Source organism: Thalassophryne amazonica, chromosome 3 (genome assembly GCF_902500255.1).
Source record: "Thalassophryne amazonica chromosome 3, fThaAma1.1, whole genome shotgun sequence".
Taxonomy (NCBI): Eukaryota; Metazoa; Chordata; class Actinopteri; order Batrachoidiformes; family Batrachoididae; genus Thalassophryne; species Thalassophryne amazonica.
This window is the reverse complement of record NC_047105.1, coordinates 112,770,940-112,789,977: the sequence shown is the minus strand read 5'-3', so window position 1 is coordinate 112,789,977 and position 19,038 is coordinate 112,770,940. Positions and strand designations below refer to the sequence as shown.

Below are 19,038 nucleotides of genomic sequence, written 5' to 3'. Positions count from 1 at the left end.
GCAAGAGGAGCCAGAGGTCCCGTCGGAGGAGTCTCAGTGGGGCGAAGAAGAGGCAGCCCAGATCTGTGTCGGGGAAAGCCCCGAGACGAAAAAACCCGCTCTGATGTCCGCCCTCTCTCGCGTCCACGCTCCTTTATCCGATCATCTAGACGAATAACCAAAGATATTAGTTCATCTAAATCTTTTGGTTCGTCACGGACTGCTAGCTCGTCTTTTAATGAATCGTTCAAACCATCCATAAACACTCCTCTTAAAGCTGCGGCATTCCAACCAGACTGAGCAGAAAAAATTCGGAAATCCACGGAATAATCCGCCGCACTCCGCCTCCCCTGCCTGAGATTCAGCAACCGTTGGGCAACGGTATTTGTTTTCACCGGATGGTCAAAAACCAAGCGGAACTCCCGGGAGAAATCCTTAAAGGATCCTAACAATGGGGAGTTATAACTCCACAACGCAGTGACCCAAGCTAAGGCGTCACCTCGGAGCAAATTTGTCACATATGAGACACGGCTACCATCAGAAGAGAAGGAAGCCAGTCGCTGAGCAAAAACCAGAGAACAATGCATCAAAAACGGAGCACAGGCTTCAACGTTTCCCACATAAGGCTCCGGATGACAAATGATTGGTTCGGAAGCCGAATCTCTGGGTGACGGAGTTATCTGCACCGGTATCGATGGTGCCGCAGCTGGAGCAGCAGGAAGCGGAATGGCTTGCGCTGCAAGCTCCGTAACGCGGGCATCTGTTTGTTTAATTTGGTTTGCGAGATGCTGTAATTGCTCCCATATTTTCTCCAAGTGTTCTTGAACTCTTTCAGCAAATGGAACCGCTTCTGCCGCTGGGTCCATTTTGGAATGGCCGGGAACTACTGTTATGTGCAGACGCAGGTTGAGGAGCGGACCAACGTCTGACCGAACCCAGCGCTAAATAACCAGAAAGCGGTTCCACAAACAAAACAATTGTATTTCCCCTCCAGTGCAATAATTAGTGTACAACATAAATTTTTGGTTTGTCTGGCGGAGTGAAGGACGGCGCGCTCTCCAGCGCCCAAAAGGATTGAAGCCTCGGCGCTTCTGGACTCAGATTCCCCGCCAAACACCCCCCAGGTGGACACGACAAACTGACTCTGTGAAGGATGGAAAAGGTGAGGTAAGTCAACAGAGCTACAGCAAATATCCTTCAGAGGCACACACTATCAGCAACACATTCAGGTCTGAATTTAAGCTTTATGTAAATGAGCAGCTTCTCACAACAGGTGGAGGATCATCAGTCCGTACGCCACTGCAGTGAGAAGCAAACTGCACAATTCTCATCAATGTTCAAATATACTGCGTGACAGAATGCCAAATTACTATTAACGATCATTCAGACAATAATCACCTCTGATGTGTGCTGACAGCATGTGTCCCTCACCCGTCCTCCTTCACAGGCACAATGTGTCAAACCCTGGCGCGGTCCTCAGCGTCTCACAAACGAACGTCACAAGGTCGAGTTCCCGGCAGTTCTGCTTGAATCACTCATGGCTTAAATGCAGAACACCATCTCATTATCTGCTTCAGCTGAAAGTCTTTAAGTTTGCAAGTGAGCATCATCCACAGGTGCTGCGAGTCATTAGGCCTGCACGTGAACATCCTCCACATGTGCAGCTAATAATGCTGATGAGGGTGAAGGACTCTTCTGCCAGCACCTTCTCCACAGACAAAAACCAGTTTGCATACCACCTGGAGAGCAAAGAAAAGAAAACAAAACAACACAAAAACATCCAGCCAAACCCCCCAACACACAACAAGCCCTACTTTTCCACCAAATGAAACAGAAATCCATTCATGTTCTTTTGAAACACCCTGCTGACAAATGATAATTAAAACCATAATCTCTGTGACAGAGGTAATAATATTAATTAAAGCTAACTTGATTAATGTGCTGCAAAATGTTTTACAGTGTACAAACAGCTTGGCTGCTATTCAGTATTACAGCACATTCAGGAATCAACATGCATGTGTGTTCTAACCTAGATTCAGCTGGAATACGTACATACAACCCCTGCCTCCACCCCCCAGCTTTTCTCCTTGTAGTTTGAGGCCATGTTACTGCAGATTAACATGGAATTACATTTAAATAATCAGCTGGATCTGCAAAAATGATGATGAAATATCAGCGCCGGTGGAGGTTGTGCAGTCGGCATTGTGTCAGGGACTTCATTGAAAGACAACGGAGGACATGATGTTGTGTGTAGTGTCACCCACGTGCTCCTGCGCCACTATTGTCTGCTCTCCTTCCACGGGAGAGGGGAGATGGAGGGTGAAAGGAGGAGGAGGATGTGGGAGGTGGTGGTGGGTGACTGGGTTTCCTCTGGGTGTGTGTTGTGTGTGTGTGTGTGTGTGTGTGTGTGTGTGTGCGCGCGCGCGTGCATGGAGAAACACAGACGGCTGGTGGTAATTTGATGTGTGTCTCTGGGGATGTTTGATGGATTAATGCTAAGCAGCTCCTCTCTTTCCAAAGCACCACCTGATCTTTGGGGCTCGTGCCCTACATATAAAAAGCTGCAGTTAGTGCTGAGCTCAGCGAGTCCTGCATCACTCCCTCTCCTGCTCTCTTTCTCTTTCCCTCACTCCCTCTCTCTCTCTCTCTCTGCCTCAACACTTTCTGTCTTCTGCTCCATCCTCCCTGTCCTTTTGCTTTCACTCTCTTTTGCTTTCTCTACATCTTCTGTTTCCCCGAGGCTGATCCAGGACACACTTATACCTCTTTGTTTTGTTTTGCTTTTTGTTGGGTGCTTTTTGTTTTGTTTTTTAACTATTCAAACCTTCCACTGAGGCTTGACGGGCCTTTTTCACAGGGGACGGGAGGTGCTCTGCATTCTGGTTCTTTATTCAGAAATCTGCTTTTCCTGATCCTCTATGAGTTTCTAACAGTTTTTGTCAGGACAAAATCAAACAAAATGCCGCGCTCTTTTTTGGTGAAGCAGCCGAAGGTTCATGACTTCTCTTCTTCTAACTATTACCATCAGCAGCAGTGGGACGAGGTTTACACCGTGACACATGCCATCACAGAGTCGGCCACCAACTTGGCGGTGCGTTTGAGTGAAAATGGTGAGTTGATCTCTGTTTTGTGTGGATCAAACATTTCGTTGTAATGACTCCAGGTAAATTCACAATAACAGACAAAGAATAAGACAAAAGCGTTTGTGAAACATGGTTTTTGTCGTCATCTTTGGTGCCTTATCGGCTGCGGAACCCCCCAGAATCTCTCACAGATGATGTTCACCCCTCTGGACTTTTGTTGTTGAACTTGTGCAGATGCTAAGTACAATTCAGGTCACGCCGGCTCAGTCAGCTTAATACTCAACCAGATCACACAGCAGCCTCCAGGATTAATGCTACTGTGCACAGAAACGATGAGGTACATGTGCATAAGTGCACTAAAAAGAGGAGCAAAATCTGATGAAAACCTTTGTTGGGTCAATTAGACAGAAGGAAAGAAAAAAAAGAGTCAGGAGAAAACAGATAGGCACACGGGACTGTTTTGTCCTTAGGTGGTACAGTTGCCCTTGAGTCTTTCCTCTCATCACCCTCCACCCCATCCTTTCCCGACCGACCCCCCCCCCCTTTCCATCTCTCTTCTCCATCTGATCCTGCAGGATGTTCAATAGCCACAGGGAGTAGGATTGCAGCAACATAATCCATATGTGGAGCAGCCAGAGGTGATGGAACAGGGTTTTTAGAGAATGGGTATTGACTGGAAAATAGAGAGTGCTACAGGTAATTCAATAAAGTGCAACATGAGCAGTACATTTGCAGGCAGTATATTTTCATCCTGCACAGACGGGATGTGAAAGGGAGCCTGCAAGACAAACAGTGTGGGATGATGTTGTTGTGCTGCTTATCAACTAAAGAAATGTGCACTTTGAGTGTAGCCCCCCCCACACACACACACCCTCCCCACCACATCCTGCACCTCCACAAGCATCACAGATCTTGTGTTTGAGTTGAATCATTTGTTCCCCGGATTTTGGATGCCAGCTGTCTGGTTGCCTTTGTGTTGCAGGGTGTTGTGAGGAGGTGGGGGAGGTGGAGGAGGGGGTGGGGTGGGTAGTGAGCCCAGTATACCATGGACCGCTGTCACACACACACCCCTCCCGTTTCTCTTTGCCAAATCGCAGCCTCCACCTGTCACTCAATGTCCCCATTACCATACTCATGAACACTCTCAAACCCGCCGCAGATGGGGAATGATCTGATTGAAATGATTTAGTGATTGAGGGGATTTCACCGCAGAGACGCTCTGTTCATCCCCTCTCCTTGCAGTTCTGGACATGTTGCTGTTGGTATGTGGTGACAGGTGGATGGATCAGAAGCCACAGTCTTGCAATCTGACTGTTTTCTCAAAGTCAGCACATCTTGTTTGACTTGTGTTCAACCACAAAGGGAAGGCACTTGTTGGAGCTGGTGGAAGTATTGATTGCTGCAATGCTGTGCACCCAAAGACATTAATTTTTCATTCACAAACCTTACTGAACCTGGTGCTACGATACAAGGAACTTCCTGTCTACATTTCAGAATGACTCAAGTCCGTTACATCGGATATCACCAGGGCTTCAAACCGGAATTCCTTTCAAGGAGTTCAGTTCGAGCAGAAGCTGTATTTAAAAGGTTTCCAGTTTTGGGTTCCACCTTAAAATGATCAGTCCTGAACTACTTGAAATAAAATGAATTATCAGTTATTGTCGTTCCATGTAAGACTGAGTGACACCATATGTATCATTTGGACATTATAAATATGTGTATAGATATAGGCTATATTTTTCTCTGTGGCTGGGTCTCAATTCAGAGGCCACATCCTTCAAAGGCTGAATTCTATGAAGATCTGAAATTCGGAGAATATGGAGGCCAACCCAACCATTCTGAAATGAGACAGTTTGGGCCATGGAGCATTTTGCAATTGCGTTACTAACTTCCTGTCCTACACTCTGTTGCTTCGTAACCCTGACAGCTGCAAGCGACAAGCTAGCATAGTAGTCATTAGCATAGTAGCATAGCATAATAGTTTAGTAGTCATTTTTTCCCATACTTATTTTTACTTTGCCTATGGCTCAGCCACATGGGGTGTACAGCCAATACATTCTGAGTGCCAGTCCCAAGCCCGGAAAAATGAGGAGGGCTGCGTCAGAATGGACATCCGGTGTAAAATGAGCCAAAAGAAAGAAAAAAAATTTAAAGATGCAAAGTACAAATCAAATTTCCATACCGGATCGGTCGATGCCCGGGTTAACAACAACTGCCACCGGTGCCATTGGCTAACAGGGTGCCAATGGAAATCGGGCTACTGTTGGGTGAAGAAGAAGAAGAGGAGGAAAACATGTCCAGAAACAGTGGGAGAAGAGGAAAACTAGAAGGATGGAAGTGAGAATCAGGACTTTAAATGTTGGCAGTATGACTGGTAAAGGGAGAGAGCTGGCTGATATGATGGAGAGGAGAAAAGTAGACATATTGTGTGTGCAAGAGACCAAGTGGAAGAGAAGTAAGAGAGCAGGAGCGTAGGCAGGGGGCTCAAGTTGTTGTGTCATGGTGTGGATAGGAAGAGAAATGGTGTTGGGGTCATTTTAAATTCAAAATCTTTTTTTATTGATTAGAATTTTTTCAAAAAACAAAATAAAAGACAAGAAACAAAATCAAAATTCAACAATACTGACAATGACAATCAATCAATCAACTTTTTTCTTATATAGCGCCAAATTACAACAAACAGTTGCCCCAAGGCGCTCCACATTGCAAGGCAAGGCCATACAATAATTATGAAAAACCCCAACGGTCAAAACGACCCCCTATGAGCAAGCACTTGGCCGCAGTGGGAAGGAAAAACTCCCTTTTAACAGGAAGAAACCTCCAGCAGAACCAGGCTCAGGGAGGGGCAGTCTTCTGCTGAGACTGGTTGGGGCTGAGGGAAAGAACCAGGAAAAAGAGATCGATCACTAATGATTAAATGCAGAGTGATGCATACGGAGCAAAAAGAGAAAGAAACAGTGCATCATGGGAACCCCCCCACAGTCTACGTCTAAAGCAACATAACCAAGGGATGGTCCAGGGTCACCCGATCCAGCCCTAACTATAAGCCTTAGCGAAAAGGAAAGTTTTAAGCCTAATCTTAAAAGTAGAGAGGGTATCTGTCTCCCTGATCTGAATTGGGAGCTGGTTCCACAGGAGAGGAGCCTGAAAGCTGAAGGCTCTGCCTCCCATTCTACTCTTACAAACCCTAGGAACTACAAGTAAGCCCGCAGTCTGAGAGCGAAGCGCTCTAATGGGGTAATATGGTACTACGAGGTCCCTAAGATAAGATGGGACCTGATTATTCAAAACCTTATAAGTAAGAAGAAGAATTTTAAATTCTATTCTAGCATTAACAGGAAGCCAATGAAGGGAGGCCAACACGGGTGAGATATGCTCTCTCCTGCTAGTCCCCGTCAGTACTCTAGCTGCAGCATTCTGAACCAACTGAAGGCTTTTTAGGGAACTTTTAGGACAACCTGATAATAATGAATTACAATAGTCCAGCCTAGAGGAAATAAATGCATGAATTAGTTTTCAGCATCACTCTGAGACAAGACCTTTCTGATTTTAGAGATATTGCGTAAATGCAAAAAGGCAGTCCTACATATTTGTTTAATATGCGCTTTGAATGACATATCCTGATCAAAAATGACTCCAAGATTTCTCACAGTATTACTAGAGATCAGGGAAATGCCATCCAGAGTAACGATCTGGTTAGACACCATGCTTCTAAGATTTGTGGGGCCAAGTACAATAACTTCAGTTTTATCTGAGTTTAAAAGCAGGAAATTAGAGGTCATCCATGTCTTTATGTCTGTAAGACAATCCTGCAGTTTAGCTAATTGGTGTGTATCCTCTGGCTTCATGGATAGATAAAGCTGGGTATCATCTGCGTAACAATGAAAATTTAAGCAATACCGTCTAATAATACTGCCCAAGGGAAGCATGTATAAAGTGAATAAAATTGGTCCTAGCACAGAACCTTGTGGAACTCCATAATTAACTTTAGTCTGTGAAGAAGATTCCCCATTTACATGAACAAACTGTAATCTATTAGACAAATATGATTCAAACCACCGCAGCGCAATGCCTTTAATACCTATGACATGCTCTAATCTCTGTAATAAAATTTTATGGTCAACAGTATAAAAAGCAGCACTGAGGTCCAACAGAACAAGCACAGAGATAAGTCCACTGTCCGAAGCCATAAGAAGATCATTTGTAACCTTCACTAATGCTGTTTCTGTACTATGATGAGTTCTAAAACCTGACTGAAACTCTTCAAATAGACCATTCCTCTGCAGGTGATCAGTTAGCTGTTTTACAACTACCCTCTCAAGAATCTTTGAGAGAAAAGGAAGGTTGGAGATTGGCCTATAATTAGCTAAGATAGCTGGGTCAAGTGATGGCTTTTTAAGTAATGGTTTAATTACTGCCACCTTAAAGGCCTGTGGTACATAACCAACTAACAAAGATAGATTGATCATATTTAAGATTGAAGCATTAAATAATGGTAGGACTTCCTTGAGCAGCCTGGCAGGAATGGGGTCTAATAAGCATGTTGATGGTTTGGATGAAGTAACTAATGAAAATAACTCAGACAGAACAATCGGAGAGAAAGAGTCTAACCAAATACCGGCATCACTGAAAGCAGCCAAAGATAACGATACATCTTTGGGATGGTTATGAGTAATTTTTTCTCTAATAGTCAAAATTTTGTTAGCAAAGAAAGTCATTAAGTCATTACTAGTTAAAGTTAATGGAATACTCAGCTCAATAGAGCTCTGACTCTTTGTCAGCCTGGCTACAGTGCTGAAAAGAAACCTGGGGTTGTTCTTATTTTCTTCAATTAGTGATGAGTAGAAAGATGTCCTAGCTTCACGAAGGGCTTTCTTATAGAGCAACAAACTCTTTTTCCAGGCTAAGTGAAGATCTTCTAAATTAGTGAGACGCCATTTCCTCTCCAACTTACGGGTTATCTGCTTTAAGCTACGAGTTTGTGAGTTATACCACGGAGTCAGACACTTCTGATTTAAAGCTCTCTTTTTCAGAGGAGCTACAGCATCCAAAGTTGTCTTCAATGAGGATGTAAAACTATTGACAAGATACTCTAACTCCCTTACAATGACACATATGCATGGAAACATTAGTGAGGGCATTAACAAATTAAGTCAGTGTCAATGTAAAGCATAACACGTGCAGTAAGAACAATAACAAAAAAAAAAAAGGAGAAAATAATCCCTCCCCATGCCTGCCACAAAAAGAGGGGGTTGTTAATAATAAAAATAGCCAAGAAACTACACTACTCAAAGTAAATTGTGCTGTCAAAGAGACTGGAATAGTTTCAAGAACGGTCCCCAAACCTTCTCAAATTTACCCTCTTTCTGTTGAAGGGAGAATCTGATTTTCTCCCGTTTTAAACAGGACATGATGTCAGTCAGCCACTAAGCGTGAGTAGGTGGAGAAACGTCTGTCCACTTGAGAAGGATGACTCGTTTGACCAGAAGAGAGGTGAAGGACAGGATGTGGTGTTTGTTCTTGTTTAGATTAATTCTTCCCTCTGTGACGCCAAACAGTGTAATCAGAGGGTCAGGGCTCAGATGTATATCCAGAACACGAGAAAAAGTCTTAACATTTTCCCTCTAGTATTTGTTCAGACATGAGCAGTTGGGGTCATTTTAAAGGATGATTATGTTAAGATTGTGTTGGAGGTTAAGTGAGTGCCTGACAGGGTTATGAGTGTGAAGTTCGAAATTGAAGGGGTGATGATGAATATCATCAGTGCATATGCTCCACAGGTAGGTTGTGAGATGAAAGAGAAAGATTTCTGGAGTGAGTTAGATGAGGTGGGGGAGAGTGTGCCCAAGTATGAAAGAGTGGTGATAGAGCGGAATTCTGTGGGGATGTTGGTGAAGGAACAGAGGTGATGAGGAAGTAATGGGTAGATATGGTATCAAGGACAGGAATGTGGAAGGACAGATAGTAGTTGATTTTGCAAAAAGGATGGAAGTGGCTGTGGTGAATGCATACTTTAACCCTATTCAGGATTTTTGGGGTCCATTGGACCCCATGGCAATTGCTTTCTCCATATTGTGCTCACCAAAGTCCTGAATGGGGTTAAGAAAAGGGAGGAGCACAGGGCAAAATATAGAAGTTGAGGAAGGTGCACACAGGTGGACTACATTCTGTGTAGGAGATGCAAGCTAAAAGAAATTGGAGACTGTAAGGTGGTGGCAGGAGAGAGTGCAGCTAGGCAGGATAAGATGGTTGTCTGTAGGATGTCTTTAGAGATGAAGAAGAGAGTGACGGCTCAACAAAGGATCCAGTGGTGGAAGCTGAAGGAGGAAGAATGTTGTGTGAAATTCAGTGAGCAGGTGAGAGAGGCACTGGATGGAGGGGAAGCCATTTTGGACAACTAGAAAAGTACTGCAGATGTGGTGAGGGAGACAGCTAGGAAGGCACTGGATGTGACATCTGGACATTGGAAGGAAGTCATGAGATTTGGTGTTGGAATGAAGATGTCCAGGAAAGCATAAGGAGAAAGAGGTTGTAAAAAAAAAAGAATTGGGATGGCCGTAGCGATGAAGAAAGTAGACAGGGTACAGGAAGATGCAGCATAAGGCAAAAAGAAAAGTGTCAAAAGCTAAGGAACAGACATTTAGCAAGCTGAACAAGAAGTTGAATGGTAAGGAAGGAGAAAAGGACTTGTACCGATTGGCAGATGGGATGAGTTCACCAGTGAAATCAGCTGCTGATGTCAGTGGCTGCAAAGAAAACCTGCACCCTCTCGGCCCTTTCTGGAACACTTTGGACACCACTGCTATAGAGTCTTTCAGGGTCCTGTCATCCTCTGAGTGCTTGGAGTGGTTCCGGTTCAAATCAGCAGTTGTAAAAAACAAAAATGGCATCACTACTTGTCACACACGAGGAAAACAAATGCAAGCCAGCATGAAATGCGATCACTGAAGGCATGCAAACAAAAGTTAATGTATACAGTGGTTCCTCGTTTATCACGGGAGTTACGTTCTAAAAATAGCCCGCAATAGGTGAAATCTGCAAAGTAGTCAGCGTTATTTTTTACAATTATTATAGACGTTTTAAGGCTGTAAAACCCCTCACTACACACTTTATACACTTTTCTCAAACAGGCATTAACATTTTCTCACTTTTCTCTCCTGTGTAAAACACTCTCAAAGTTCAAACCTGAGTAGAAAAATAAGACCAACCTGTTTTCAGACCCAAACATTTGTTTGAGAAATAAAAATAGAATGTTTTCCTATAAATAATTATGATGGATTTTAGAACTAACAAATTTAATTTTAATGATCAACCTACACGGTTGGACACATAAGAAATTATTAATAGTGACTGACCAGTATTTCACAGTTCCTCTGACCACGCCTCTTTGTCCTGGCGCCGCTCCGCTGTTGCGTCTTTTTCCACTGAGCGACACCTCGGTACAGGTGTCTTTTTCCGAGTGAAAAACACAGTTATGGGTAGTTGTTGGCGCCCTTTTTTCTTCTGGGCGAGAAGATTCTTATAAACAGACACGCAGAACACAATGCGCATACTCTCCCTTTGCAGTGCCGCAACTGGCCTGCTTGATGAGGATGCAGAACACAATGCACTGTAAAAAAAAAAAAAAAAAAAAAGCATGCAAAATTGGACTAAAAAAATCTGCGAAACTGCGAGGCCTCGAAAGGTGAACCGCGTTATAGCGAGGGACCACTGTATATAGATTTTTTTTTTTATTTCTTCAAATCCCAAGATGAATCACACCTAGGTTACATGCCATTGATATTCCCATTCCAGAAGGTCATTAATTTCCAGATAACTGCAAGAAAACAACAAACTTCCGTGCGACACCATATTAGCCACTCCATGTGTGCAAAGGATCATAGGACCCTGAAGTCGTCTATAATGACACAAAGCAGAATGTTTGACCATATTACACCCATTCTGGCATCCCTTCATTGGCTTCCTGTTTGTGCCAGATCAGATTTTAAGGTTCTGTTGCTGATCTAAAAAATTGTTCACGGACTGTCACTGCCCTACCTGGCTGACCTGGTTAAGCCCTACGTACCGGCACGGGCCTTGCTTTCTCAAGGTGCAGGACTTTTGTGTGTTCCTAGGGTGAATAAAAAGTCTGTGGTGTATAGAGCTTTCTCTTACCGTGCCCCTGCTCTGTGGAACGATCTCCCTGCGACTATAAGGCAGTCGGACTCAGTGGAGACTTTTAAATCAAGATTAAACACCCACTTTTTTAGATTGTCTTATCATTAATATATTATGTCTTTATGTCTGGCTTGTATTTTCTTTTTATTGTTTTATGTTTTTACTTTTTATTATGCCTTTTTTTTATTTTAATTCATTTTGTTCTGTTGTGAATTTGTGTTGTGTGAAGCGCCTAGAGGTGACTTTGTTGTGAGAAGGTGCTATAGAAATGAATAAAATTGGAAAAAATGAATATAAATTATTGTTAATGCTGCAGTTAACAAGCCAGGCTACACTGGGCATGTTGTTTGGCCTAACTGGAGTTCTTTACATGCCAACCTGTCCATCAAATATTGATGAAGTTGATGTCTAAATACCAACATTTAGAACAGAGGTCTTCAACTTGTTCCAGAAGGGCCAAGAGGGTGCAGGTTTTCTTTGCAACCATCCACTCCACCAGGTGATTTCACTGATTAACTGATTCCATCTGCTCAAAGTGATGTTAATCAGGAAGTGAAGCTAATGCAAGCAGAAAATTTTATTTGTAACATATTAAACTAATATTAACAGTTATCAATATTTAAAATAAACATTTCTGTTCTAAATGGATAAATAAAAAACATGAAGTTTCTGTTTTTGGTTTTGTTTCAAAGTTGTCTCTGGTTTTCACTTTCATTCCTTGGACCGATTCAAAGCCTTGGTTCCCACTGAAATCATGAAAGAATGCATTAACCCCTTTATATTATAAAATATGGTAGTATCATAAACTCTTTTTCTATTCAGTTCGTTATGAGACACATTTTCAGCAAGTTAATGCATCGCTAGATAAATATCTTAAAAATTGTTTCAACAATTATGTATCCAAAACACACCATACACTAAATTTGAGCAGCAGTTTTAATTAATTTTGTCAACAAGTTCAACAAAATTGCAATTGGGTAGTTAATAGAAAAAAAAGTAAGTTAATAAAAACACATTAAATGAAATTATTATTATTTTAATTAACCAAAGCAATTTATTTTAAATGAATTCCCAATAAGTAAAAAGGAAAAAAATCTGCACACTTCAGGTCTGTGCAAAATAGCTTTACTGAAGCTGCAAGCTTTCGGTCTGTAAGACCTTCATCAGGCAGAGTGCATGTTACAAACAGTGCTTGGAGTTAATATACTTGATTAGTGGCACCTGTAATCAGTAGTGAAGAACTCTGAGTCAGTAGAGCATCATGGGAAATGTAGTGAAAGACAGACATGAAACATACAAACAGGGAAAAAAAGGAACAAGTCCATGCTGTGTACACGTCAGGCATCGGCCATCATAAAACAAAGCACAAACAGTTCAGGATTAAATCAATACTTCAGAATTGTATAAACACACTCATGTCAAAAACCTCATTTAGACCTGATGGTTGTAGTGCATCTAATGTATATATCCAAAAGGGTTCTCGTTGGCATAATTTCCTGTCAACGTCACCCCCTCTGTGTAGGGTTACTTGTTCTATACCCCAGAATCTAAAGGAAGAAAGAGGGTGTGATAGATCATTAAAATGACAGGCAACAGGATGGTTTTCATCTTTTCTCCTAATGGAGCTCTTATGTTCACTTATTCTTTGTTTCAGAGGGCGAAAAAAAAAGAATTGCCAATAAAATGTAAATAAAAAGGACACAACCCTTGTAATTAATTTTTTTTAAGTGTAGACATTGGCAGTGAGATAATGAATCCTAAAAACAATATCAGGTCTGTAAGAAACAACCTGTTTGGTACCTGTCACTTTAAATGGAAAGGAGCTGCACCCCTCTCTGTGCACTCTTGGCAGGATGGCCAGTTTGCAGACCGGCTCAGTTGATGTGCCTCTAGGTAGGCTGGCTTTTGATGGCAAATACAAAAAAAAAAAAAAAGCTGTTCAGACAGCATAAATCTATATGGGGCATTTTTGTGTGCACTCTGCTTTGTAAGCAGTGGGAGATATCAACACAAATAAGTGTACATCAGCATTTTTCAGGGGTAGTTTTGTAGGCATATTATGAAAACAAGCAACATTGTCATCTGTCTTGCCTTTCACAGCTGGCATGCTGGTGAACATGGTATATTACTATTCAGAAGACAAATGCAGGAGTGAGTGGTTTCCTGCAGAGGATATGGTACATGACGTGCGTACATGGAAATGTACAACAGAAAATCATAACATGTTACGACAGTATGGAAAATGAAGGGGCGGATGCAGTGGTTCTTACATATACTTTGACTTCTGTTTCATTACAGACCATATGAACCCAAAATATTTCATGTTTTGTGTGGTCAGTTTAGTGCCATTTGTTAATATGCATCCATTCATGCATTACAGGACTGCAGCACATAAAAAAATGTTGGGGAAAAGCATGACAATGTATAGCTATGCGATAAAAAAAAACTATATACTCGTACTCATGTTATTTTAAACAGGTGACTATAATCATGATTTGATTTGAACAGTAGCCACAAAATATCTTTGAGAAGTAAAGTAGTGCAAATAAACTCCAGTTTGTCATCAAATATATGAGAACATTTTTGAAATGTTTAAAAAACAGTATTCATCAAAGGAAGATGAGAAGGAATTTGCATATTTCTCCCTCTACAGTGCATATTTCACTAATTGATTCCAAGAATCTGGAAGAATGTCAGTGCAGAAAGGGCAAGGGCACAATCCGAAAATGAACACCCATAATGTCTGAACCCTCAGACAGCACTGCATCAAAATTACAGCTGATTATAACCACATGGGCAGGGTTCTAGCTAAGACCATTTTAGTGTTGGGTAAATTTTGTGATCGCGGCTCATTGCTATATGGTTTTATACCACTAAAACATTCTTGGCAAGCCGTGTTTGAACTAATTTTCAGTGGTTTTAGACGCATTGAACACAAGAATAATAAACAAAAAATATATTTATATTGTAATATTTGTAAGACCAAAGTTATTTTTTGCATGTTTCTGTCAAAGTTTAATTTAATAAATTAAATAAAACTGAAAATGTTAAAAACACATTTTTAAAATGACACAGCCGCGAGGGGGGGAAGCCGCTGATCCAGGCGTCGAATTGGGGATTGCAATGAATGCGAGATACAGCTCAGAGCAGCGGCGACATCAACAGCACGCAACGTTCTTCCCCGACCCTTACTGCGCCAGCCCGCTCGCTAGCGCAGCATGCGAGCAGGTCATCGCGGTAACCCCAACCCCAGCCCTGCCCCGTGAGAAAGTATTGGCTTGCATGGAGTGCCTCTGTCGCGACACCACTCAATCAAATGGTCGTATGAAAAAGTCCCCAAAAATAATTTTCAGGCAAAAAGAAATGTATACTCTTCCGTATAAGACAATAAAATGGTGCTTTTGTAAGAGATGCAAACTGACGTAAATCCACAAATTACAGTTTACACTGCTATATCCGTCCCGGTTCTCTCTTACGTCTCGGCAACGTCCCGGATGTGCTGACAGTTTTGCAGAGGGCCAAATTTTAGCTGTAAATTTGTCATTTTTAAACAAAGATTTTGCCATTGAATGACAGATCTGGGTTTGCAGATTTACTTTACTACATTCAGAAGGATCTTATGTGTAAATATAAGTCATTTTTTGGTCCAAAGATCTGACTGCATTTATTTCAAAGCAGGTCTACTTAAAGATACTGGACTGGCCCGGCTGTAGTCTTGACCTGTCCTCAATATAGAATGTGTGGAGAATTTTGAATCAAAGAAATTCAATAACAATGATCTCGTACTGTTGCACACCTCTAGATGTGTTTGCAGGAGGAACAGGACAGAATAATACCTGAAATGTAAATGTGTTAGCGTTCCAACGTCCTTTTTTCTTTTTGGAATGTGTTGCAGTTGCAGGCCTTTAAATGCAGCAATGGATGTATATTAACAAATTAAATTAAATTGAACAGAAAAACAATAAATATCTTGGGTTCATACTGTCTACAACGAAACAGAATACAAAGTTATTGTAAGAATTAGTACACTGGGTTTTTTTTCTGATTTGGAGGTGTGCTTTCACTTTCATGGCACTGTTAGTGATGTGCACTTTGACGTGCAGATATGCGCTTTGTTTCTCTGTTCTGTGCATTTTTAGAGTCTTTTTTTTTTTTTAATCAAAGGGCACATTGCTTCACATCTCAGTGAAATCAGCATCTATGTTTTCATTCATGTTCAATGACCAGATCTCCTGAGCACAGCTGTAGTTGCAAGTAGGAGAAAAACATTACTAAAATATGGTATAATCCTGAATTCTTAAAGTTTGTTTTTTCCCTGTCGTTATTGGTCGTTTCAAAAGACAGGATTGGAGGATGCATGCACAGAGGAGATGAGCGTGTTTGATTCTGTTTTATGGTCCTGTGGGATAATGTACGTCACTGTGTACAGAGTGTACGAGTGATGGCAACTTGTATATGTAAGGTGTGTCAAAGTGTTTTTGGTGGTTTAGGTTGCAGATGCTTTTGGTGACAGATGATATCAACGTAACAACTCTGCACCTGACCACACCTCATTTGTAGACCAACACGCCCACATGAGTGCAAGTTGTATTGTGAAATAGAGGCTTCAAGAGCTGTGCGTGAAAATGAAAACTGCATTGGATGGTACTTAGCAATAACACTTTTGGTATATCATGCATCACTGCATCACTTTCCACTGGGTGAAAGATCAGACCCATGGACATCCGTAACACACATCATAGAATTCTAAAACAAGCTATTTCAGATCTAAATATAGGTTACAGCAGCGGTATTGCTGCATGCAAAGACAAAGGAATGTGGGAATTTTAGGATGCTTAGCATGAAACACTTACGTATTTGTAGCTACAAGAACATTCAGAAAGTTAAACAGTCTTCTGTGTACATATGTCTGTGATGTCTTCTCAAAGATTTTTAGAGCAAAGATGATTCTGAACTTCCTAATTGGTGACCTTTGATTCTGTTCAGTGACCTTGATCTTTCATTGTGATCAATCATGTTTGATCCTGATTGCTGATCATTAATCTTTGAACTTTGAAAGAGATGTCTTTCTTGCTTTGATCTTGTAATCAGGATCAAGGGGCAGACCAAGATCCTTTTATTATTGTTGCTGTACTTAGATTTTATTGCTTTGACCCTATTTTCAAGATTAAAATTCTAAAAGTTCAAAGATAAACAAAATAAGAGGAATCAGGTTCAAACCTCAAAGTCACAGGCATGTTCCCTTCATCCAGATTCAGATCCCGTTACAGTAACTGAGATTTGTTATTGCTACTTTAGGGCCCTTATGTTACTCTAAGGTACCGTTATTTGCTGTTACCTAGTGTAAAATTAATGACAGACAGACGGAATCAAAATGAAAGTTGAATCAGGATAAAAAAAAAAAACATCAAAAGGAGGATCCTCTCCTTGATAAGGATCAAATGAATCAAGATCAAAGTTGAAACATAAATAATCAAAGGCAGGATCCACACTTTGATTAGGACCACAGAAGTCATGATCAACACTCAGACAGGATCAGGATAAACCAACAAAGATCAAACAAGACATGTCCTTTGATCCAGATCTGCACCACAACTGAATCAGTTCTTCCTTGGCTTGATGTGTTCCTCTCCAGAAGAAGTTGATAAAATCTTATTTTGCACCATATGACAACTTTAAATGTCTCTTTTCCTTCCCAGGATACATCCACGATTACGTCATCCCCTCATTACTGCAAAACAGCAACAATGAGGACCCGAACTCTCAGCAGAGGAAGACCAGGCTCTCCACAGGGCCCCTGTATTCCACCGGCTGTGTGGGGAGCAGCAGTGGTGAAGACTTCTCTGACCACGACATGGAGCATCCAGACAGCCCCGTCTCCTGTGTGACAGTGGGGTCTGATATTAGCGCCCCAACGAGCCCTGAGTCAGAGAGCTGCAGCTTCCTCATCTCTGATGGGCGCTCTCGCCAGAGGGCCAACCGCAGGTATTCCCACAATGGAGACGACCAGTCAGACAGCAGCGAAGAAGTTGGCTTTAGCCCCATCAAAGGGAAATCCAAGGGGTGCCATATGTGCGGCGAGTGTGGCAAGTCTTACGCCACGTCATCCAACCTGAGCAGACACAAGCAGACTCATCGCAGTCTGGACAGCCAGCAGGCTCGGAAGTGTCCCACCTGCCATAAGGTCTACGTGTCCATGCCGGCGATGGCCATGCACATGCTGACCCACAACCTGAAGCACAAGTGCAAGGTGTGCGGCAAAGCCTTCAGTCGACCCTGGCTGCTGCAGGGCCACATGAGGTCCCACACTGGGGAGAAACCCTTCGCCTGTGCCCACTGTGGCAAAGCCTTTGCTGACCGCTCCAACCTGCGCGCTCACATGCAAACACATTCGGCCTTCAAGCACTTCTCCTGCAAGCGCTGCCACAAAAGCTTCGCGCTCAAGTCTTACCTGAACAAGCACTACGAGGCGGCCTGCTTCAAAGGGCAGCGAGCAGAGGACGACTGCAGTCCGGAGGACTAGCTGGAAGACGCTTCCTCACTGCACACGTTTGCTTTTTTAATACAAGGAACTCAGCAATGTCAGAGAAAAAAGCTTCCATTTCTCAGACTCGTCTCCTCGTGCATGCATCCTCTCATCCTGCCTTTTGTTACGAGCAATAACCTCACTGAAAATGATTCAGGAATTATGTAACAATTCTTAAAAATGTCAGCACTGATCACAAAATGAGAACTTTTTGTATTTCTTTTTATACTTTTGATTGCAATAATTTGTGTCAGTATTATTTTTATGCCAACAAGCTCTTTATTCATGTTCATAAATATTGTCATTGTAATTGCCTATTTATTAATTTATTTACTATTTATTTGACATGTGAAGATTATTTATTGGTTGACATAATTGCTTATTTAACATTTATTAGAGTCATGAATTCAATGTGTCAAAAAAAAAGTTCTGATCCAGTTTCTAATTCTTTTTGTGATGGCAATAAAAAATATTGAAAATAAAAAAAAACCCTGCTTTTACTCATTTATTTGTCAATGATGAATTGAACTCAGTCAGCGTTAATTTCTAACTGCAAATTTTAAGAAAAAATTCAGGTGTGATTTTTGAAGTTAAATAAAAAACGCCCCTGAACATGCCACTGTAGGACTGTCTGAACCGGATCCTGCAGAGGATCTGACTCAGGAAATGATAGCGCACTTCTTCTTCTAGCCAGCAGAGGGAGCAACAATATAAAGTCAAAGTGTAGACTAACTCAAAACTGTTCAAGAACATCTGAGAGCGTTGGCAGATTGAATGAAGGCAACTAAAGAGCCATCATCTATGAGCAATCCAAATCGGGGTTTGAAGGTTCATTAGTAGCAGAGTGTGGTGTGTGTGTGTGTGTGTGTGTGTGTGTGTGTGTGTGTGTGTGTGTGTGTGTGTGTGTGTGTGTGTGTGTGTGTGTGTGTGTGCGTGTCTGCGGCGTGACCACAGGATGTGCACTGGGTCAAGAGTCATGAGAACTAGGCTGCTGGTCAAGACCAGCCCAAGTCCTCATCGGAATGTATCTCAGTACAGAGTGGAGATGACTATTTTTGAAATAATTCATAACACAAATTCATGTCTCTCTATATGTGCATGCATGTTCACATGCACTCGTGCTTCTATAGGGGACTAATGGGATTTAAACAGCAGCTTCAAGCTGAATCAAAGCCCTGATTCCTCTCAGTGTTTCCCATATGACAGGTTAAAATGTTCCAGGATCAGTTGACCTCTTGCTTTATTTAATCCTATACACAGTGCATGAATCAAGCAATGCTAGACGATGGTGCA

At 41.9% G+C, this 19,038-nt stretch overlaps 1 protein-coding gene across 1 annotated transcript; it reads left to right on the top strand.

The window, feature by feature from the left end:
• Positions 1–2,812: 2,812 nt before the first annotated feature.
• On the top strand, positions 2,813–18,240 carry LOC117507452 (transcriptional repressor scratch 1-like). The gene is made up of 2 exons (XM_034167324.1): positions 2,813–3,089; positions 16,919–18,240. Exons 1-2 carry the CDS (start codon positions 2,939–2,941, stop codon positions 17,740–17,742), a joined length of 975 nt encoding a protein of 324 aa, XP_034023215.1. The 5' UTR covers positions 2,813–2,938; the 3' UTR covers positions 17,743–18,240.
• Positions 18,241–19,038: the final 798 nt, after the last annotated feature.

Excerpts from the sequence above, each read along its gene's own strand:
- LOC117507452 (XM_034167324.1), top strand. The coding sequence starts at position 2,939 with ATGCCGCGCTCTTTTTTGGTGAAGCAGCCGAAGGTTCATGACTTCTCT. Across the intron at positions 3,090-16,918 it reads GGTGCGTTTGAGTGAAAATG|GATACATCCACGATTACGTC; the intron begins GTGAGTTGATCT and ends TTTCCTTCCCAG.